Below are 24,686 nucleotides of genomic sequence, written 5' to 3' on the forward strand. Positions count from 1 at the left end.
TATATCTAACAAGAGTATTTTCCAATCTAATCTAATGAAATTACCTATTATAATGTGAATAACTTTTTTTTACCCATCAATAGAAAAATTGCAGTTTGGTTAACTAATGGGTTTTTCCTGCTGATAATCACAAGACAAGCAATCATTGTTTCATGAATAGTTAATTTATGATATATGATTTTTAATTAGGAAACAATATTCGAGGGTAAAACTATAAAAAATATTTGAAGTATTAATATCAAATTAGTCATTCCATAATAATGTCCTAAAAATTGTCTCTAACCTTGACAACTAAAAATGAATTCTTTTGTTATAAATATTGCGATATATTGATTTATTTTCGTTATCATTTATTTATCTAAACTGATAAAGAAGTTGAAAAAATATCCATTAAAAAAATTGTCTTTATTATTCTAGGAATTTCAAATAATTACACAATTTAAATTTTTTTATTTTCATAAGTCACGTTTTTCAAAATATTAGGATTCAAACATTTTTAGAAATATATAAAAAATTATTTATTGCCGCTAAATTTAGATAGTAGGCAAATTTTTCTATTCAAAATTATTCTGCTTATGTAATAGACAGTTTTAATTAGGCATCTTTGACTTTTTTTGGGAACATATTTTTTGCTACAACAATGCATGGTTAGGTCTTCTTAAGTGCTTAAAAAGAATCCCATTTTCCTGACTTAAGCTAGATTTACTCTGTCGATTTAAAACCAACAAATTTTTTTACGAATTTGTTGAAATCATACTGAAACCACTGATTGCTTACATCATATTGATACGTCATCAAATTGATTACATCATACTAAACATCGATCAGATTAAGATCGTTCCAAATAGCTATCGACTGGCATTTTCGTATACAAAATTTGTATGTTTGCAAAATAACGGTTTCAAAAAAGTGACGAAATTATTAGGTTGCATACTTACTTAAAAAAATAATTACCATGTGTGCTGATCGAATATTATTAAAATTAATAAAAATAGTCTAGAGCCAACTTTAGTATTTGACAGACACTTCCCAACAGCTGAAAATTTTATTGAATATTGATAATTTTGTGTCTATAAATGTTTTTCTTTATGAAAATTTGCATAGCTAGAAATTTCTATTTCACATTCCTTGGAAGATCTTGAATTGTGAAGTACTCATTAAATGGGTGAACATTCTGAAATAACTGTAAAATACCACACCTGACCCTAGACCTAATATTATAGCATGAACTGAACAAAAAAAAAAATAAAATAAAATAAAACGCGCGATTAATATAACAGTCTAATATAAAAATATATGTATTTACCACTGATAAGAAATTCAATAAAAATTCTAAATTTAGACGAACCATTTCTTTGCCAAGCTAATATAATTGTTATTACTTTCAAATATTTAATTAATACATATTTACTACAAAGTATAAGTGTAATATTTTTATAATAAAATATAATACAATAAATGAATGGAAAATAGTAAATGTTAAAATTCAATATTTAATCAAATAGTAATTTAAAATAGGTATCAAGCGTTTTTTGTGTTCTATTTAATATTATTATTAATATAATTAATTACTAATTATTTTATAATTAATGTCTGTGATTTAGATTCAGAGTACAATATTCCTAGTCTGAAATTATTACGGTAGTATTTCTAATACATTTTACATGAATGATATAACTTTGTTGTGTTTTAAAATTTAAACAGTCAAATAAATGTTTTATCACTTACCTTGTATTCTTCACGCTAGACATTTTTGACATTCTAATAAAAATTAACGTCAAAAATCTAACATTTAATGATATTTTTTTGTTTTGAAGTAGCTGAAATATTGTAATAAGGGGAGGTTTTTGAAGGAGAATGAATTTTAAATCGAATTTAAGTTCATTGGAAAGATAATTCTATGGCATTTGAGATATGATTTTATTCTTAAGCATACCGGAAGCGTAATCTGGAAGTCGTATTTTCAATCTTTTTATCGATCAGATAATGGGATATGCCGGCAAAATCGCGGAAAAAGTTAAATTCCAATTATTTTTCTGTTTTTGGTTTATAATCACAATCTAGCGATTTCACATACCACCCTCCCTCCCTATGTGGGAGAGCACACAAATGATTCAATTTTTAACCCAAATTATGGAATAACAAAAAATATTGGGCACAAGTCATCTATTAGCTATCAAATTAACTTCCACTACCAACACGGACATTTTAACTAACTTCCAACATACACATTTTACGCTTTATTCGAATCAGACACGGTGCCATAAGGTCCAAAATCTTATTTTTAAATTAGTTATCCAATGAACTATTGATTTTATTTTTATGATCTTAATTTCGATTTAAGTTTTATCCTCTTAAAAACACCTTTTATTTTACACTTGTTGTACTACATCAATGAAAAACAGAACAAAAATTAGGAAAAATGGGGATTATACACCAAATTGTGGCTGCATACAATAATTACAATGCTAATTGAAAGTATTTTTTTTAATAAAATAATGAATAGAAAATAATATCACTTTAAAGAGATGTTAATATTAAATATTTAATATAATTTAAATAGGTAATAATGTTTTTGTTCTATTTAATTTGTTATTAATAATTACTAATTATTTATATATAAATTATTATTAATATCCATGATTTTATAATAAATCAATGTACTGAATTGAATACATGTAACAAATAACAGCCATTTTATTAATTAGATTTTAATTAATATATTTATTTTAAATCTTTTGTATACTTTCAATTAAATCAAATAATATTGTTAAGGTACTTAAATTAACACTATATTTTAATTTCTTCAAATAGGGCATCGAATTTTATTTTTTTATCACTTCACATGAAGAATTACCACTTCACGAATAGAAAAGTGAAGTTTGTTTTTAAAAATCTTTAATAGTATGAACGTTTAAAATTCCTAATTAAACAAAGAACATATCCACTGATGACGTCATACGTGGATATCGCCATAGAGATTACATATAAAACTTTGTTTTGCTAAAACGAGATGGACAACCTTTGAATGCAATCTTTGATTGTTAATAACTTCTTCGTTTTTCAATCAATTTCACTGTCAAATTTTGGTTATCAAGTCTAATTTTATTTTTATGGGTAATATGGCCAATTCAACATTACGTGTTAGAGCTTCATTTAATATGATGCAATTTAATAATGTGCAAACTTGCGTTGAAAACGGCGCTCGTGTATCCTCAACCTATATAAAACAAATGAAACCTATGCGCTCTATCCTCTTATAATGTTTAATTCTAGAAGAATCAAAGTATACGATTTGAAGAAAATTACACTGTTTAAATTTCCATCATTGGGATTTTTTTTTCAATGAACATTTTTATAATTTGAGGTCAAAATTCTGGTTATTTGAAGAAATAATTTTTTCTATTTTAAACTTGTTATCAAGTAATTGGGATTGTGATACTGTGATATTGACCTTCAAGCTTCGAAATATTCAAGTTTTGGTATGAAAATAATTTGGAATTATCAGAAAATGAACCACATTCTGGCAATACAGCGATAAAGAATACGTTTAATAGAGATATCGTGTAAATATGCCTTTTGAAATCACCTTATTTTTTGCTATCACTATGCTTAGATAGACTCGCTCAAAGAATCGGAAGTATAAGTGATAGGTCCGAACCTTTACTCTAAACGAAATGCAGCCACTGCAACGTTTTTTTTTTGTGTCTAAACGAAAAAACAGTTTTGGGAATCCCCATGATGCAAACTTGTGATTTTATTTATTATAAAAAATTATTTCCAAATTATTTTGTTGCTTTTTTTTTTGTACTCAAAAATTTATTTTTATATAACTCATTATGAATAACAAAATTTAGTCCAAAGTCCTATTTTGTGCCTAAAAACATTTCGGGAAGTTCGTAGAAATAATATCTAAAGTTGAAATAAAAATTTAAAAATAACTTTATGGTTTTATTTTATCCATTCATTTAAAAATGTTAAAGCTAAAAAAATGTTAGATTTCTGTTATTTCGAGTACTCGATAAAAAACGGTTAATTATTATAATGAATAAAGGGTTGATCAAAATTTTAAAAGATTATATTTAATAATCGAAATTCTTTCATATCAGTATCATTTTTTTAGAAACTGATTTTCCCACCAAAATTTATTTACTATACAATATTTGTACTTAACACATTTAATGCGCAAGTATTGAAAAAATGATGCAAGACAAAAATTTCAAAAAAAAAAAGTTAAAATATAATAAAATATTGGCTTTATGTACGCGACAACGATATTAAAATATGTATTTTTAATGGTGTTGTATACGTTTTAAACTGAATTGGTTACATAAACAATTACTGTTGAATTCATTCTCATATTAACTTGGAGTAAATAAAATTGTCTTGAACAACATGGAATTTTGATGAAATTTTTATATGGAATTTATGTGATAATCAAGTTATTTTTAATATATATATACCTAATGAGAAATGTAGATAAGATATTAAAAGCTAACACCAGTTCATTTTGAAATCATAGTACATTATTTTTGAAAATTGTATACTTTTTAATTTTTATTTTACCTAGGTATTAATTTTATTTTTAGTTTGTGTGTCATCAATATTCAATAATATTTATTTGTTTCGTTACAGATGTCAGCTGGTTCCCAAATACAGATGGCACCACAAACGACCGTCAATTCTACCCAGTCAGTTCATAGTCAAGACTCCAATATGAGTACAGGTAAATATGCATATTATATTTCGTCTTTTATTACTCTTACAGATTGCCATATACAATTTACCGGATATAAAAATAGCTATAAGGCAACACATTGATGATAGGACTTTTAATTTTTATTTTAAATATGTCAAAAATTACTGTGGTTTTCCATAATGTTAATTATTTTAAACAGAAGAAGTGTTCCCAAAAAAAAAAAATTTATAAAAATATTTAAGACTTACGTTTCAAATTTTAAGAGTGTAAAGAGAATCTATTAGAACTTTGGGAAAATTAGACGAAAATTTAAAGTAAAATTTTTCGATAAATACCATAGTTTTGAAATATTGATGCTTAAAGATTTAGAGAAAATCACTTAAAGAAGAAATAACACCCAAATGCCATTCATTGCATCTCTTTTAATAATACATTTTTTGGAAAAACGAGTGCCGCTTATTATAATTTTCTTTATAGGAAAATATTTGTCTTGATTTTAACTAATGAATATTAGTTTTCCAAATTAATCTTAAGAAAATTAGCCTTGTTACATAAGTAGAAACGCAAACTTTAACAACTCAAATCTATAAATTTAGCACCGTAAGGGGTTATTAAAAAATTTACCTGCTTATAAAGGGCATTAATGAGAATGTTAAGTTAAACGTGATTTTTTGGTAAAGTCTTTAAAATAATTCAGACAAATATAAAATTAGTTTGGATTCTTCAGCCAATTCAACCAATAAGATTCGATCAGCTAATTTTGACAATTTGAAGTCAATTGTTATTTATGAAGTTTTGTCTAAAATTTGAAATAAACAATTCTAAATGCTTGATTTCAAAGATTGAATTTCCGGTCGTATGTAATGTAATTCTATAATTGTGTAGGCTTAATGCATTTATTTGGGCGATATGTTACTAAAACAGGAAATAAGATAAAATATGAACAAAATTAAACGAGTTATGGGGTCAATAGTATTTCTATTTGATAAACTTAATTTTTTGCAACATCGCAATACTTTTGTTTTAAATAGGCTGCTAATCCTGAAAAATTTAATTGATTTTATAAAGATTTAACTTAAAATTAATTTCGTTAACTTGGCAAATCTAACAACCAAAAAATTGAAAACGAAACTTAAGAAATAGCCACAGAGAATTTTACCTCATTCCAGTCAAAACTGAAATATTTTTCGGTCATTATCGAAATAGATGCGTGAAAATGGGACACCTTAATATAATCTATCACTGGAGCACAGCTAAGAAGAGTGCTTTGACTCTTAACAGGACACTGTCGATTGATCCTGTATGGTGGACGATGAAACTGCCATTCATGTCAGGTTTAGAATGTTTGGGTCCGAAACCTTGGATCTATCAATCCTGGAAGAAATCCCGTTGGAGAAGCTATGGCCTTTCTGCATCGTCTTGCCTCGAGAGAATCCTATAGTTTCATCTGATTTTAATAGCATCTCTTACTCGAAGACGTCTAGACACCGGGTGACAGGGTGTCCTCAAGGAAGGCACAGAGAGGACCTCTTAATCTAGGTTTTAGGAACCCACTTGCAGTACTCGGCTTATATTATTATTAATATAAGCTATCATGTTTGTGGCTTTTGAACGTTTATAATATTCCTGACAAAAAATAATAACCCATCATCAGCTTTGAACTGACGTTCTTTATACGTCAATGTGATTAATTGGTTGCACTAAACATGCCATTGAAACAAGCGTCATCTCACAAGGTACGGGAGATTAAATAGGTCACATCGAACGATGGAAATATGTTTGATCTTATTTTCAAAAAAAAAAAAAAAGTTAAGTCAATAAACACTTGATCATCTATCTATACGTACAAATAATAAAAAATAAAAGTTTGTAAAATTGGTTTGTCGATGATTATTTGTTTGATATTTTTGAACTATCGCCAAAATAAAATCGCCAAAGATTTATATATTTTACTGACATTATTATTAAACTTGTGTAATTATTTTTGTGTGTGATTCATATTCCAAAATATTTTTACATAAATGTGTTGAATTTATCAGTTATTATAAATATATTTAATATTCAATATTCATTTATAATTATAAACAATCTATCACTTACCAATTTATTTTAGAAAAATTTTTGGATTTTTCTATTTTAGAAATTCGTACCAAAATTATAATGTGGTATATTTTGAGTAGCAATTAGTCTAAATAGCCTAGAAGCCATTTGTGATATTTTTACGGTCAAGCGTCAAAAATTGTAACGTAACTGCCAACAGAACTTAATGTTTAAATACCCTGCAAAAATTTAAAATTAGTCCTTGCCTATGATTTAATGAATTGTCTATGATTTAAAATATAGATTTTTGTGAAATTTCCTTACCACGGACGAATTTAACGAATTCAATTAATTTTCGATTTTCTATTTTTGAAATTCAAAATCAAAACAGAAGTTTACAATTTTTTTAATCAATTACATCGGATAGTCGTTTAAATATTTTAGTTAGTGCTCTTTGCTTACGATTTTAGATGTTATTCGACTTTAATCGCCCAAACTGAGATTTAGATTAAGAACTTTACAACTAAAATTAATACCTCGAATATTATTCTCAAATTTTCAAATCAATTATGAGGCGTTAAGAGATTTTAATTAGCAAAAATTCTCTTCTGCAGGGAACATTTAGAATAGGACGTTAATTTTCGGAGTCTAATTTCAAAGTGAAGTCTATAATTAAGTCTAACTGTGTTTTTTATATTAAGAATGAATGGCTGTAAAGCTAAGCTAACAGATATTTGTTGTTTCTAACGCCGACCCTTTTTTTGTTTATGGAAAAATTTTGGTCAGTTTGATGAATCATTGAAAAAAAATTATTTGCTTTGAAATGAATATTTTTGTTTAACCATTTAGGTTTTTTGAAATATTTTTATTTTGCGGTGTTTTATTATTTAATTTTGATTAATATGTAAGAATTATTTTGTTAAATCAGCAAAAAAATATGACAAATTATCAGGTTGAAATTAAACTGTTGTTTTTTAATCTTAACAAAAATATTGTACTTAATTATAGATTTCTCGCATTTGTTTTGATATTTAAGAATAAATATCTAATCATTCCCGGATAAATATCATACAAAATTTCAATAAAATACAAACAAATTTTCACCTGCTCTTAAATTTATCGTTTTAAAACTCTAAAATTCTCATGAAATTCTGATTGTAATTTAATATTATAAAAAAAACTGCTGCATTGTGAAAAATTTCTCAATGCAGGAAAAATTGTAATCCACGAAATGAAAATTTGATGTAATAGACGAATTTCCTTTAAAATATCTCAGTAAATTTATATTTTCACAATAAATAATTAGTAAAACGTATCATTTAAAAAAAAATGAAACTTGATGTGAAAACAATTATTAAATTTCAAAAATTACATTGAAATTATAATGAAAAATATTTGCATACGTAGACAGAACTAAATAATTAAATAATGACTTTATACGGTAGGCATTTGCATATAATAAAATTTATTGAAAATCATACAAATTATTAATAACAATATATTAAAAGTATACAAATAAATAATATATTAATTTTGTGATAAAATTAATAACTTGTGTGTTATCAACACAAAAACAGCGAGCTCTAAATATTGAGTTATTTTTAAAATATTACACCATATTTTTAAGATGAATAATTAATAAATAACAAACATCTTTCTTTGTCAATTAATTTTATTATTTTGTGTATTTTTTATTTAAATTCAATCAAAAGTATTTTAATTGTTTATTTTGTAATTCATATTTTAATTAAAATTTTAAAGAATGATTTTATTATATTTTTATAAGCATCTTTTATGGAATTTTCTCGAAAATATTCCAAAATCGAGGCTACTCGATGTGTGTCTTCCAAAATCATAGGCGGAGAATGATTTCGCGTATCGATTTCAAGCAGTATTTAGAAATCATTTAATACAAATATAAGCGGGGAGTCCGTGACAGTAAAACTGCACTTAATTTTTTTAATAATTATAAGTATTTTACACCTTCATGGAAATTAGCTTGTAAGAGACTATTTTATTGCAAATTTTATCTATTTTCATGAAAATGTGGTGTGATAGCTCTTATCGTGGCAGAAAGGTCTGTTCTGTTTGTATCGTGGCCAAAATTTTACCTTTATCGCGGAATTTTATTTTTTTAATTGGTTCGATTTGAGTTCTACTTTCGAAATATCTCGATGTAACAGCTCAAAATTTGACGAAATATCTAAGTAGTAAAACATAAAAAAATCTTGGCAAAAAATGGTTCAGCCAGGATAAACCCTGGCAAACCTAGTCCATATTGTAATAATCGTTAAATAATTCATATGCAAAATTTCGAAGTCCGTGTGAGTGCAGTTTTACTGTCACGAGATACAGGGCTAATATACATTATGATTTACTCCTATTTACTCCAGAAAATCTCAAAACCGGAACCTACTATTTTTTTTTACAAATTTACCGATTAAAACACAAAAAAAACTGAAAATATCGATCATTTTTATTGCAATTATGTAGCGTTGAGGTAAAAATTTTTAAATAAAATCACACACAATCTGCAAAAAGAGTACCAACATAATACAAATAAGTATATAAATGTTATTTGATTATCAAAATGTGAATTTTAAATTTAGAATTGTACTTTCTATTAATAGTTTTAGTATGTTTCGCGCATTCATTAGTCCGCCATTATTATTATAATAAACATAACATGATAGATATAGTATGAGATATAATATTATTTAGTTTAGTTTAGTTACTTTATTTGTAAAGGTTGTACAAACTTTACACCAGCACTAGTTACTTACATACTTATTTATTAATTATTTATTATTTTATATTTTTTATTAATATTTATTGGTTATATCCTGACTACACGATCAATTTACTATGCTAATATGTTAATTAAATTGAAGGTTTTAGTTATGTCTGTCTGTCTGATCTGGCCATCTATTCTCATATTATAGAACAAACTAACAAATAAAATTTAGTTATTTTTGAATGTATCTAGGTGCAGAAATTCATTTAAAAAAATCATAAATTGTAAATTACCTAAGGATGTTTCCCAAAATCGTGCTTTCCTAGGATCATCTTTCAATTGTCAATTCTTATTAAGGTTGTTGTCTCGTTATAGGAATGGGATCAGAAAATTCCAAATTTTTGTATACTTATAAAAGATATCATAATTACCATAAAAATTTGAAATCGATTAACTGTCTCTATCTCGGGATAAATTAAATTAAAATTCGGACAATGAGCATAGAGGACATAAGAGAGGCTGTGTTTTTAACAAGTTTTTTAATTAAAGAAAAAAAAAACTAGATTTAAAATATTTTCAAAAAAATAACTGAATATTGATGACTCTCAACATTTTTAACTGGACATTTTGTTCTCAGTTTAAAAAAATTCAAAATTATTGATAGTTTCTTTATTGAGTTATAATAACGCAAAGTTAATCAATTTTATTGTTGAACAGAAACGACTATAGCTAGAGTATTGGTAGTTGAAGAGAGACATCTATTTTAACACAGATTTTATCACGAGAATATCCCGCGTTGTAGTTAAAAACATTTTTACAATAATGTGCGGAGACAACACACTCTTAATGTCCTTAAAAAACATTTCCTTCAAATCTTCCGGTATCGATATTTTGAAAACTATGGTATATATAAAAAAAATGTCGAAATGACACTCACTTTTTGAGAAGCACTACCTAAAGTTTCCAATAAACAATAGGGTTGTTCAATTAGATTTTGCCACTTAAATTGTAAAATGATGGTTACAATGATGATCGGCGGCACTCAATTATGGGACAATCAAACAAAAAAAAACGCTGTTAACAATTTCGTTACAAACTAATTTTATTAAACTAATCTTTTTCAAATATCATACCGTATCATGATGTTGTTTGAAACCGTTTAAAAAGTATGATGGCATAATGATTTTTGTGAATGTCCGTTCAAAAATTATTATATAAAAAGAAAACTTGGTGTTGAGGAAATAAAATAAAGTAACACTAATCTGTGATAACGCCCAGACCACCAATTCTAAATAAATAAATTGAAATGTAACTACAAAGGAAAAAATGACCACAAAATCTGCCCTATGACAAAATACGATGATTTAAACTATTAAAAATATAAATATACGGATAAAACGGGAAAATTTTCTGTATAAAACCACAATCATATTTATTTCATAACATTTTTAATAGATCGGCGCGGGAATTTAAATTATTTACCACATCCTTGGTCAATTATGTGACAAATTAACGATAAGACATTTATACATGACATTCTCTTAAAAAATTTACGAGAAAAATTCGAACTCGAATTCTTGTTAGAAAACAATTTTTTCAAATTTGTTTTTTATATGTTTGTGTTGATACATCGTTTATGCTTAAGAGGGGTTATAAAGTACAAATTATTCTTAAAGTATTTAATCAAATTTCGTTGGAGAAACAATTATTATCTTCCAAGAAAATTTTGATTTCCTTAAAATTAACACAAAATCTTTCATAAATGAAAGATTATTTTCTTTATTATTAAAAAATTTGCGCATGCCTTGACATAATTTGTTTATAAAATATTTATTTGACCATCTGGTAGTGTATTTTTTTCAAATTTTGCCATAAATATAATAAACTTTAATTCTTTAAATTTTCAATCTGTTAGTCGAACGAAAAATTTTTTTTTTTAATAATTATATAGCATTTTAGTTTATTCATTTTTAAATTCACGATTATTTCAAGCATCCATTTTGGAATTAGTTGTCAATAGCTTCTCAAGCTCCATAGAAACAAAAGACTGTGTTTATCTAAAGTTACTCATTTGTTTTTTGTTTTTTTTAATATTTAATATTTTGTGCTTAGAATTTATGAAAGGTAGATTTTTTATTTTATTATTGAAACTTTTCTTACTTAAATTTGTTTATAAATAAATTTAGATAGAAAATATCTTGAGAAAGAAAAACTTCTAAGAAATTAATTAATACAAAAAACAATAAAAATTATTATTCATTGTGTTTGCTTGCGATAAAAAAAAACCATTTTGCAATCAGAGATAACATACATAAATTCACAAAAATATTGATTAAAATTTTCAACGTGGAAAAATGCTGGAAAACGTAGACGATACTCGGTGATGTTGATAATAATGCCATACCAAAGAAAACTATATATGAAGTACAAAATCTGCTGCCAGCTCCCTTCTAGTACTGCATACCCCTTTTGTGTCGACATATTTCGTTTCAACTACTTTCCTGTATAAGTGTGTATATTGTTTGTGTATGTGTGTGTAATGTTTGTATGTATGTATGTATGTATGTGTGTGTATTATATTTTCAATGAGAAAGAAAGCTCTGGAAAGAATATTTTACATTATTGATTCATGAGTCGACATGGTTGACCAAACATATCGTTATCACAAAACCAACGAATATACTTAATAAAATTCTATGTATATCCGAGTAAATCTAGCTTCAAAAAATGTCATTCTTACCTTTTGATCGATTTTGTTGAAATCTTAAGCGTTATTATCATTATATTCATAATCTAGACCATAAAAGTAAGCTTTGTCTGCCATTTTAAAATTTAGGAGATTATAAATCGAAAACTAAGATTATTGAACGAAGTTTTTATTCAAATATGGAGAAAATTAGGACATTTATTAAAGAAAATTGTACGCCCGCCACTTTTTGTCATGGCAGTATCGAGTAAAATTATAAAAAAGCTCTATTTGAATCATACCTCATTATACAAAAATATTGACCCCCGTTTCTGTTACTCAATTGATTTGATTTTGTAAATTAAGTGAGAACTTTCCAAATTTGTACTCTTATATCTATTTTATTTCTTAAATTTGATTTAAGAAATGGGAATGGAAAATTGTATAATTTTCAATTTCACTAAAGATTCCTTATATTAAATTGATTTAAAATATTAGTGTTAAATGCAAAACATTTCCTTTTTTGAATCCGAATGAGTTCGAAACATTTGACTCGCCTATCTAGAGAGTAATCCTAGTCGAGAAGGTTTGGACGTTCTGCATTTAAACTCTTGCATGGTCTTGATAGAATTCTGGTTCGTAATATGTTTCTTCTACCAGAATTTTTCTCCAAAAGATGGGCTCCATTCAAGAAGATCAATATCTGCTCTTATTATTTGTAATTATTTCTAACAGGGGAGGTCGAATGTCATCAAAGTCTTTGAGCGTTAAATGATTAAACTAGCAAATGATGTTAAGGTGGTAATAATATGCGGAAGTTTATAAGGTGGTCGAAAATCTAAGGTTTCTCGATACTCCAAAGACTTATACAAGTTAATGAAATATTGGGCCGACGTATGGAATTCCTTATGCCAAAAATTTGACGTGGAGAGCATTTATTGCAAAGCACGCGTTTTATGGCAATCAAAAAATTTGCATCAAAATGAATCGAATGAGAAAAAAGTGTGAAGAATTTTGCTAAATTTACTCGAGTATTAAATAGTACAAGCAACCACACTCTAATATAAATAATTTCATTATAATATACAATCATCAATGTTAATAATAATGCCGAACCAAACACAGACTACAAAAACACCACACATATCAGCTACATAATATGTACAATCTAGGTAGTCAACAACACAGCAGCCATGTTGTTTTCTCTTTATTTACAATAAATATTTATTTTAATAAAAATGTCTTCAAATTTTATTTTCAAAAAAAAATTCAAATCGTCAATTTTAAAACAACAGACAAAATTACGAGGACAAATTCATTTACTTCGTTATCTTATCTTCAGATTTGTAATTCCCGTAAATTTTGTAATAATTTAAATTTAAAAAAATTTTAAAACTTAAAAAAAAATGAATATCGTAGGCGTCAATAATTTATTACAAAAAACACGGAAAAAAAACGTGTATCGAAATAATTTAGAAACATGTTCTTAGCTTTGGTTAAAGTAGCTGATATGGTCTATTGTAAGTACCTGGTAAAAAAGGAGGAATTTATTATCTCTTTCTTTGTTCCCATGTTTCTCTTCAAAGAGAAAAACTTCATGAAAATTTTTATTTTATACTTTGTAATTTTCATCACATTCTGTGTTGATTCAGTTTCCATGCAAACCGTAAATTTTTTTTGACAATTTTTCTACAATTTTTTTCAAAAAAAGATTTTTTCAAAAAATAATTAACAACCAATACGGAACAATTTGTTAGCCAATGCTATCGATTACAAAGGTATATTTTCCGTTCTCACAATGCTTCTTAGACTATGACTGAAAGGCGTGTCCTTCGTAATATGAACATATTCAAAGCAGACATAAACGAACATTATTAATTTGGTTTTTTTCTAATTGTTTCAGGTTCGTCTCACAGTGATAAAGAGGTGGACCCAAACACTCCGGAGAAAATTCCTCGAACACCATCGGAGCGAACCAAACGAAAACGTAAAGTTGATGATGGGGGAGGTTTGCCACCTGTGGGAGGAAAAGGTATACGTACTGCTACAAGCACAGTGGCTGGAGTGGTTGATACCAAAAAAACTGTTGATATCTTTACAAAACATCCTGGTAGTAGTCCTATCCGACATGGTGGTGCAAAAAGTCCTTCCCCTCAACAGGGCTATACTGCTTTGGTAAGTTATCTTGTCTTGAATTCCAATAGGAAATGTTTTTTTAAATTAATAACTTTGTATTTTCTTTGTAGTATCCACCTTCAACCCAACAGGTAGCATTGCCATCACCGCAAGTTCCGGTTACTAGTGTACCATTCGATTTTTTCAATAAACAAAATCCTAGGCCATTGCCAATAATGCCATCGAAATCAGTACAGGTAACTGTCACGGAACACGAATTAGTTAGGAAGAATTATAACTCCTTGACACCAATATTTGACAATGAATTTTTTTATTAGCATAGAACATCAATTCAACTTTTCAAGGATTTAGACTTTTTATGTTAAGGAGCGAGATTTCATGCTTGGAACTTGAATGTTTTGAGCTCGAATCATAGTACCGGTCGTTTGTCAATTTTAATTGATGAGACGGTTAATTAATAAATTGTCATTGCATGTTTTCCCCAGTTTACTTTTTTGTATTCCAAGAAATCTAAAGATTACGTGCAGCTTTATAGAAAATCTGTTGGTGAAAGGGATACTATATAGCCTCTTACAGGGCCTACGTCAGATGTTGTGCAACTGCAAAACTTTCCATTTTCTTGCCTTTTTTCTCTCCATTTCTTCTCTCTTGCTTACATAATAATTTTAAGTGATACAAATGGAACTAAATTTTTTTTTTTTCTTATCGATCTTCATTGTCAAACCTTGGTATTCAAAGAATAATAATCTGTGTCAATGAATTTAATTTAAAACAAATTTTTATAATTTCAGACTGAGCTAACGTGTCAAAAAATAACAGAATTTGAGACGCAGGCATCCTCTGATTTAGAGGTTCGTAATAATAAAATAGATGAACTAAATAGACAGGTTGAAGACCTTAGGCATCAAGCTGCCGCACAGCAAAAAGTCTTGGATCAACACAAGCAACATATTAATAAGTGCATAGATGTAGTTAAAAAATTGCTCAAAGAAAAGAGCAACATAGAAAAGAAAGAAGCGAGACAGAGGTGTATGCAAAATAGGTTAAGATTAGGACAGTTTGTAACGCAAAGAGTAGGTGCAACGTTTCAAGAAAATTGGACTGATGGATATGCTTTTCAAGAATTAGCAAGGTATGTTTCAACCAACATACATAATTTCATTCAAGTTCGTTTTCTAAATTTCTAAATTTGAATTTATTTTATAGGCGGCAGGATGAAATTACTTCAGAGAGAGAAGAAATAGATCGTCAAAAGAAATTATTATTAAAGAAAAGACCTTCGAATAGTGAAACAGGACGTAAAAGAAATAGTACGGCTACGTCTACAACTTTACATAATGGCACGGAAGCAACGTTCCTCAAACCAGACGCTGTTCCTTCGGCCAGTTTTTCATGGCAAGAATATTATGAATCTGATGAAATTTTAAAGGTACAAAATGTCAAAAAAAACCAGCCCTTTGAATGTTGAATTAATCATAAAATTCTTATTTACAGTTAAGGCAAAGCGCGCTTAAGAAAGAAGATGCGGATTTACAATTAGAAATGGAAAAATTAGAAAGGGAAAGAAATTTACATATTCGAGAGTTGAAACGTATTCACAATGAAGATCAATCTAGGTTTAATAATCATCCTGTATTAAATGACCGATATTTGTTATTAATGTTATTAGGAAAAGGTGGATTTAGTGAGGTACATAAAGCGTTTGATTTAAAAGAACAGCGATATGTTGCCTGTAAAGTACACCAACTTAATAAAGACTGGAAGGAGGATAAGAAGGCAAATTACATTAAGTAAGTTATCATTTTTATTTTCATTTATTTTTTATCATCCAGTTGAGTTTTAGATAAAGCCGAATCAAGCAATAGTATACTTTCAGTAAGCTACCATGACTGAAAATATTACAGAAGATCCTCGTTTGTTTATTCGTAGGCGACCTTCTGTACTTAAGGCGCTAGTATATAATATGCTATAAAAAAATTAAATTATTGTGAAAATAGCTGTGAAATTTCTCAAAAGATCAGAAAATTCTAATTACAAATACTCTGAAGTGCTATAATTTGCAAGATGGATCGACAATTGTTCGAAATGCTGGAAATTTTTATTCATAACTTAAAAATTACAATATTAATCAATAAGTTGTTGGCGAAAATGGCACCCTAATTCCAGCTTGCTATCTGGTTATCATACTCTCTAAACACAGGCTTGTTTCCAAATTTGGTGCATTTGTAATGTCACGTTACGATTTATTAAGCTATTTTCTTAAAACACCTCCATAAAAATGATTTGAAAATTTGATGATGATAAAACCGTTCCCTGAACATAACACCATGTGGGTGAACAAAAATGTTTCAAGACGGGACTGAGAAATGCAAATAATAAACCATTCTTAAACTTTTATTCTTGAAACAGCTTACTAACATTTGATAAATTTATTTTTTCAGGCATGCTTTACGGGAATATAATATTCACAAAGCGTTAGATCATCCCCGAGTTGTTAAGTTATTTGATGTTTTTGAAATAGATGCCAATTCATTTTGTACTGTTTTGGAATATTGTGATGGACACGATTTAGATTTTTATTTAAAGCAGGTAAGGTCCAAATAACTTTAAATTCATTTAAAGTAAAGAATTGCAAATATTAAAGTTAAATTTATTTTGTAGCACAAAACGATACCAGAAAGAGAAGCTAGATCGATTGTGATGCAGGTAGTATCTGCATTGAAGTACCTGAATGAGATTAAGCCACCTGTGATTCATTATGATTTGAAGCCTGGAAATATTTTACTAACTGAAGGAAATGTTTGTGGTGAAATAAAAATCACTGATTTTGGCCTCAGTAAAGTAATGGATGAGGAGAATTATAACCCCGATCACGGTATGGATCTTACATCTCAAGGAGCTGGAACGTATTGGTAAGTATAATATCATTATTTATTAGAGCGACTAGGTCTGCTGTCTCAATACCAAACTAGTCTTGGCGAACTAGTCTCTACTTATCATTTATTTCCAACTGGCATTGTGTTGACAGCTAATTAAAACCACTTAAAATATCCCTATGTCTATATCATACGAACTAAATGAAATCAGAAATTGGATGACGATTACTGACTATTATTACAAACTTCTGAAGTTAACTTCCACTTGCTTTACTTGAAAAAGTCTTACTTTCACTCCGAAATTAAAAGGTATCAACACATACTTTATTCCGCATTTGGGCCAGTTTTAATGTTCTTACTTAGCCAGTCAAATCGTAGAATCAAATCGCGTTGTATCGAACTTTGTTCATAAAATATATTGCCATAAAATCAGAAAATTTAAAAATTGATGATGATACAACCGTTCCCTGAACATAAAACCATGTGGGTGAACAAAAATGTTTCAAGACGGGACTGAGAAATCAAAATTCCCTTTTCTAAAAAACTTTATTGCTTGGAAACTTTTTCTTTAATGAATTTTTGTTTTTTTACAGGTATTTGCCACCGGAATGTTTTGTTGTTGGAAAAAATCCACCAAAAATATCTTCCAAAGTTGATGTATGGAGTGTAGGTGTAATTTTTTATCAATGTTTATATGGCAAAAAACCTTTTGGACATAATCAATCTCAAGCAACAATATTAGAAGAAAATACGATACTCAAAGCGACAGAGGTACAATTTGCAAATAAACCAACAGTTAGTAATGAAGCAAAGGTAATTATCAAACTGCAAAGTATTTTTTAACATTCTTGATTTCCAATTAGAAGAAATATATACACCCAAAAACCCGGCAAAACGGGCGACAGCCTTGCTTCTAAATCTCTAAGTGATGCTGTGCATATCTCTTCATTATTTTGAAATCATATTCTTATTTATTAAATTTAATTACTAATTTGATTTTTATTTTGTTATTTAGAGTTTTATAAAAAGCTGTTTGGCATATCGGAAAGAGGAGCGTATAGATGTATTTTCATTAGCCCGACATGAATATTTACAACCCCCAATTCCTAAACACGGTCGATTGACGAGCTCTCAACAGCAAGCAGCTGCCGTACAACAACAAGCTCATCACCAGGTACAGCAACAACAGAATAGTTTCACCGCTGGCATGTTTGGTGGGATGAACGCGTCTAGTTCCTCGTAGCTGACAGTCTCTGGCAAACGACGAAAGTGTTCTCGTATAGTTAAAAATAAAACATTTACTATTTAATTAATTATTAATAACAAAATATACATTTTATGTAGCAATAATTGCTATATTTAAATCAAAGTCATAATATTTAAATAAATAAAACAAATGAAGTTTGGAAACAAAAAATGGCCACCAACTTACAAATGGCAGCACAATAGATAGTGTGAAGTTATTTGTGTGTATAAGTGAAAACAAATTGTGTGAAAAACTTTAAAAAAATAATTTAAAACAATTTAAACATTTAAAATTAGTGCGAACGAACGTTGACTGGATGATAGTTCCTCGTTAGCGGCGCGGCGGTGTGTACATAGTTTATTCGGAGGCCGTTGTTTGTGCAGTGCCCGCCTCCACCGGCTCAGTGGACCATATACTCTGGGAGTATTCTGTGAATACAAACCCTTATTAATTAAAACAAAAAAACTACCCCTCTCTTTATCCATCCCCTCCCCCCCTACACTCTCTCTATCTCTCTTCTTACTACTATTCTATTACATTAATTATAACCACGTTATAACGTCTTATTCGAGCTCTATTTACTGCTTTACCGCTTCCAGACACAACTGGTTCACAGTGTTGTACAGTTATTATGTGGATGTTTTACGACACAGTTCCACAACAGCAATCCCTCTATCATTTAAAACAAAAACAAAACGTACCAAATCTTCCCTCCGTTTTTAAACTTTCATTCAAAAATATAGATAAACATAAATAATAAACATAGTACTATATAATCTCGTGTTGTAATATATGTTTGATGTATTGTCCAAGTTTCATTTGTTTTTGTTTTGGTTTTCCTACATATGATGTATTATAATTACACAGTGTAATTAAATTCGAACGAAAATGTGATCCCCCACCTATATTTAATATATTAAAAATTGATATATGCTCAAAAAGGGTGTTAGACGAATTTCAATTGGACAATATAATTGTCACCGAATTATGAAAAATTTGTACTATATATTTTTGCTAGTATTCGAAGTATTATTTTAAGGAAATCGCTAGTCATTTTCATTAAAAAAAGAACATTTTAATTTAAAAAAAAAAACCATCTTCAATTTAAATTCGTCTTTAATTTATTTAATCATCGTACTGTATTTACAAAACCATCAAATTTCTTTTTTTATAATTTTAAATGTAATATTTTTTTTTTAAAGAAAAAAAGTAAGCAATAAAGAAGTGTTGTAATTTTGTTTTTTTTTTATAAACAATTTTGTATATCTTTGTATGAAAATGTATGAAACTTGGAGTTTGCTCGGCATATAATATGATTCTCGTGGTAGAGTTACAAATAGATAAGATAGAGGGCCTGTTATGACTGTGCTGATTCATCAATCAATTAAAAAAAATATTGTTAACATGAATTTTAATAAAATGGAGTATGTTGTAAAAAAAAAAACGAAATCATAAAAAAACTCTGGAGACTGATCAAAATGGCATAATATGAAGATTGACGGTGTTTATATTTCTCTCATAAAATGGCATTGTAAAATTTGTGGTTTAATTTTCTTTTCTTCTGTTTTGGTTATATATTATTATATATACAATTCCTTTATATGGAATATCTCCTAATATATATCTTTAGATTTTCGAAGTAATAAACCTCGTCGAAATAAACAATTTTTAATTATAAACTTGTATCGTATCCAAACTTTCTTCAAGGCGCCATAAGATTGAGCAAGAAGAAATCTTAACCCTTCAGACTGGTCGTTTTTCGTACAACTATCTTTACCTTTGTGATGAGAGAAAATCTCACACCCAAGCGTTAAGAGCGAAATTTCAAACTTTGTTTAAAACATTTACATGTGAAAATACATTAATTCATACAAAAGAGTAGTATATTATTAAATTTACTTATTTATTAAATGTTCTCGATAGACGGTAATATCACTTGTAAAATATATTATAATAATTATCGCATTTTATTTATCTGTCATCTGTCATTGAAAATACAGTGTATCTACGGAGATAGCCGAAGTATAACGAATTAATTCGAATTTCTATTTTTTTGTAACCGATTTTACTGAAGTGGTGAGAAAAACTCTCACAGCTCTTGATTTTTTTTTCTCTATATTTTGAGTTAAGTGGTCATTTACATTTGAAATTTTGAAAAAGCATATGTCTTAAAATAAGCGTGAGAGAATCTATTTACGCAACCGTTCTGATAGACTAAAGCAATATTAATACTGTGGTGCAAAACTTAGTATTCGTGTTAAGTGTCAAGAGTGTTGATTCTCTTTCGTTGGTCTTGGAGGTTTTAGAAATACAACTTTGTAAAAATTGTTTGGAGAAATATTAGTGAGGCCGATCCATAAACACAATTTCTGTCTATCATGCTCGGAAAAAATAATTGCTTTGTTACTCATGGGGCAAATCGCGGAAGCGTACGGAAAAAGAATACCTTTTTCGGGATTAAAATATTTTTATGTTACATTTCTAACATCTCCTAGGCTAGCAACAAGAGTAACAGACAATATGATCGTTTCTGCTGTATTGATGAGTCAGCGTAATGTTAAGAAGGATATCACGAAAGCATTTGAACACGGGAGCCACGTTTGTGAGATTGCGGGCATTTATAGTTAAAATTTGTTTGTTTTGAAGATTTATCACTCCCAAAACTTAGAAATAAATATTTTTGTTGAGATATTCCGTGTATCTTATATATATATATATATATAAATATATATATTAGTATGTATTGAAGCCGATAAGTTATTTTTATGAAGTGACCTTGCTTTGTAACATAGGAGTGTGTATTGTTATTTTATTTTTTATTTTTATTTTTCTCTTCTATTTCTTTTTTTGTTTTCCTGCAGTGGACAGAAAAAAAAGTCTGTGAACAATATAATTATATTATAATATGATGAAATTAATAAGAGTGGTACTTGATATGTTGATTTTTATTATTTTTTATTTTAAAAATTTGTATTATTCATGTAGATTTTCAATTTAAATAACAAATTTCCTATCTTTCATTTTTATATGCATTTATTAAGTAGATTTGCATTTCATTACACTATATCTGTCTCATGAAAAATTTAATCATTCCATGGGTATTTCAAGTAAAGGGTGATCCAATTTGAGTTTCATTTATTCGAGATAATTTTGGATTAATTATGGTGGGCTTAGGTTCAAATTCTCATGGAAAATGCGCCGAAGGAAGTCATAAGTAAGGCTCAAAACTTGCGAACGACGGTGAACTGATAATTTCGGATATTACGCTACTAATTTCGGGTCTTGTTTCAAACAAAGGGTTGTTTCAAACTTACATTTTATGTTTGAAAAAAGCGACAATATTTACAGCTTTTTAACCAACAGAGTTTCAAATATATGAAACTGGAATTGGATCGCCCTCTACTTCAGCCTAAATTACTGAAAAATTGACTATTATATTGAATTATAAAGGAAATTTTGCATTTAGAAAAACCTTGTTTTATGATTAGAAGCCTTTTTTATCAAATTCAGATTTCAAGTTACTTTGGTAATTTTGCGTAATACCTTACTACGTCAAAAAACTTTAGTTTATATAGAGTACGTACGTAGAAGAATGAAACATGCAATTGCCATGACATCCATCTAGCTGTTGTATGTATAACTTCAGTAATAGTATATATATGCCAGTTTTGCCGATATTCATAACTTGCTGAATCTAAATTATTTAAATATTGTGTTAAATAACAACGTACATTTAGAATTTCACCTTAGAATCGAAAAATATTAATCAGAGTGAGATATTGAAATGCAAATAATCGTAAATATTGTTTCCATTCTCTTTTCTCAATTTAAATACTGTTTTGAAAATTTGTATAATTAATTTTAAAATCTACATGAGCAATATTCTTTAAACATAACATAGTAACACTTTTATAATAAAAAAAATAGAAGCGATATTTCAAAAAATTTTATCTAACGTTTATTCTACAAGTCAGGCAAATGGAATTTTATCAAAATATAAAGAGTTCAATAAAAAAATAGTTTATTGTATTTTTTACGAAATATTTTTATCTGTAAATAAATTTAAAGAAAAAACTATATACAAAAATTATAAATTGCATGTGCTATATAGCTTTCGAATAAATAATAAAACTTTCGTTCCGTTTAGTCTCGAAACGTGGATAGCGATATTTAAAATTATTTGAAATGTTAAAAGTTGATGTTGAATTGAATAAAACTAATTCAGAGGATTGCTTTATTTAATTTGATTTGTTTAAATAAACCATTCTTTTGAAAACCTTTGTTTGGTATCGGATAATTTTAACTCAGTACGTTTTTAAATTCATCTTTAGTCTTTTTTTAAAAATTAGTAAGACATTTAAATTTAAGTGTCAACATATTCAAAAAATTGTATGTTACGAGGCGTTCACATCACTCTCAGATCCTTTTATACACTCTAACTTTTATATCTTTGGATAAAAGGTCTTGAAAGATTCAGGATAAAAATAATGTTTTTTGAACTAAAATCAATCATTTATTTACTTGATACAACAAATCGTTTGATTATGTAGTGTAAAACAATTATTTTACAGGTTTTTTAATTTTACCTAAGACTTATAATGTATCTCCTCATGCCTCCTAAACCTGCCTGCGTAATATTTTAACGTCCTTTTTATTTATTAAATTATTTTAAAACGATTTTCATATTTCATACTCTGCATCGATATAAATTTTACAGATAAAGATATGAAGAAATTAATTTATGATTGCTCTGTTTTTATGATTAATTTGAAATAATTTTCGTGCATGTTTCAACCAATATGGACATTTTCAATCTGTGCAGCTTTAACATCTAATTTGAGATTGTAAAAAAGGCTAATTAAATGAATAAAAAATGTAAATAAATATTAATGTAAAATACTTTAAAATGATGAAAGAAATGGCTCATTTTAATAGTGTTAAGTAAATGAATCAATTTTTTGTATCAGAATTATTCATTCCAACATCAATTCTTCAAATATTTTGGCAAATAATTGTCTTGTCATTCAAAAAATAAAACATTGTTTATGATTATATATATACATAAAATAATTAATTATTATTATTATTATATAAAAAATGAAGTGAACGTTGACGCATTCATTAATAAAAATTGTTGTATGCGCTTCACTTTCATAAAAAAAAAAATCAAAAAATATAATAATACCAAGTCTGATAAAATAGAAAAGTGAAGTGTCGTAAATAACTTATCTAGTTTTTTTTTTGTTTTCGCCTTCCTTTGCCATTTTTTTAAAAACTTCTATTCCAAAAATTTAAACAAAAAAGTATGATCATTTCAAGAGACATTCCTGTGAAATTATCGGTTGTTCCATTTTATTTCACAATTTTTATTACTTCGGAAATGGTAATTTAGGGAGTTTGATTAATAATGGAAGTTTTCATAGACATGCGTAAGAATTTTTTGTTTGTTAATTTTATTAATACGTTAAAATTGTGATTGATGGAAACATTTCATGTTTCCAAAATTTTAATAATAAATTAGAAACTTGTGTATTTAAAGAAATGTACTGTAAAATTTTCAAAGCGATACAAAATAGTTAAAATTTACAATGTGTTTTATTCGAAATGAAAGTTAGTAATTTTAAATTCCTCAAATGAGGGAGGTTTTTAGGATTACGAGTTAGGGGGGATAGTCAATATTCTTAGGTTCCTTTTATTATTGGTGTGATTTGTAAAAAAGAAATAAGCAATTCTTAATATCTCTTAAATTAATATAAAAATTAATAATACAAATTACCACCCATTTGTCTACTGTCTTTTATACTTCTTCTTCTCGTGCTCAAAATTTCTCCTTTAACGAGGTATAATATATCAATCAGAGATAAGTCGGAAAAGAATAAGTAACAACTTTTACCTCCCTATTTATATATTGGATAATATGACGACAAACATGAGTAAAAAAAATATACAAACGTTTGTATTGTAATTATCATAGGCTTCTAGCAAATTTCTCGGATGAAGAATTTTAAACTGACACATGAATCATATTTTTAAATAATTTTTATTTAAGAATTCTGAAAAAGTATATAGAAGAAAAATTCTGTGTTGATGAAATGTTATTTCGAAAGTGCTAAGCTGGATTTTTATTAATATTTTATAACTTATTGACTTTTAACAACTCGGAGACATCTAAAAATTATAATTCTTAAAGAATCTATATTTTGAAATTTTTAGAGTACATTTTTAAAACTTAAACTTGATTTGTGAGCTTTTTTATTGTCGAGATTCTT

The 24,686-nt window shown here is 27.6% G+C and overlaps 1 protein-coding gene across 10 annotated transcripts in view; it reads left to right on the plus strand.

Moving 5' to 3' along the window:
- The window catches only part of LOC123297011 (serine/threonine-protein kinase tousled-like 2), a 271,600-nt gene extending 250,369 nt beyond the window's left edge, over positions 1–21,231 (plus strand). For 9 of the 10 annotated variants that reach the window (XM_044878764.1, XM_044878766.1, XM_044878763.1 and 6 more), the window contains 10 exons: positions 4,636–4,726; positions 14,063–14,334; positions 14,406–14,531; positions 15,087–15,427; positions 15,502–15,724; positions 15,790–16,085; positions 16,737–16,884; positions 16,957–17,207; positions 17,765–17,984; positions 18,187–21,231. In XM_044878764.1, coding sequence (XP_044734699.1) covers positions 4,636–4,726; positions 14,063–14,334; positions 14,406–14,531; positions 15,087–15,427; positions 15,502–15,724; positions 15,790–16,085; positions 16,737–16,884; positions 16,957–17,207; positions 17,765–17,984; positions 18,187–18,414 — 2,196 coding nt within the window. In that variant the 3' untranslated portion in view covers positions 18,415–21,231. Of the gene's footprint in view, positions 1–4,635; positions 4,727–13,596; positions 13,680–14,062; positions 14,335–14,405; positions 14,532–15,086; positions 15,428–15,501; positions 15,725–15,789; positions 16,086–16,736; positions 16,885–16,956; positions 17,208–17,764; positions 17,985–18,186 lie in introns of those variants that run through there. The other variant, XM_044878773.1, reaches the window with a different exon arrangement.
- The last annotated feature ends 3,455 nt before the right edge of the window (positions 21,232–24,686 follow it).

The sequence above is a fragment of the Chrysoperla carnea genome, chromosome 3 (assembly GCF_905475395.1).
Source record: "Chrysoperla carnea chromosome 3, inChrCarn1.1, whole genome shotgun sequence".
NCBI classification, from domain to species: Eukaryota; Metazoa; Arthropoda; class Insecta; order Neuroptera; family Chrysopidae; genus Chrysoperla; species Chrysoperla carnea.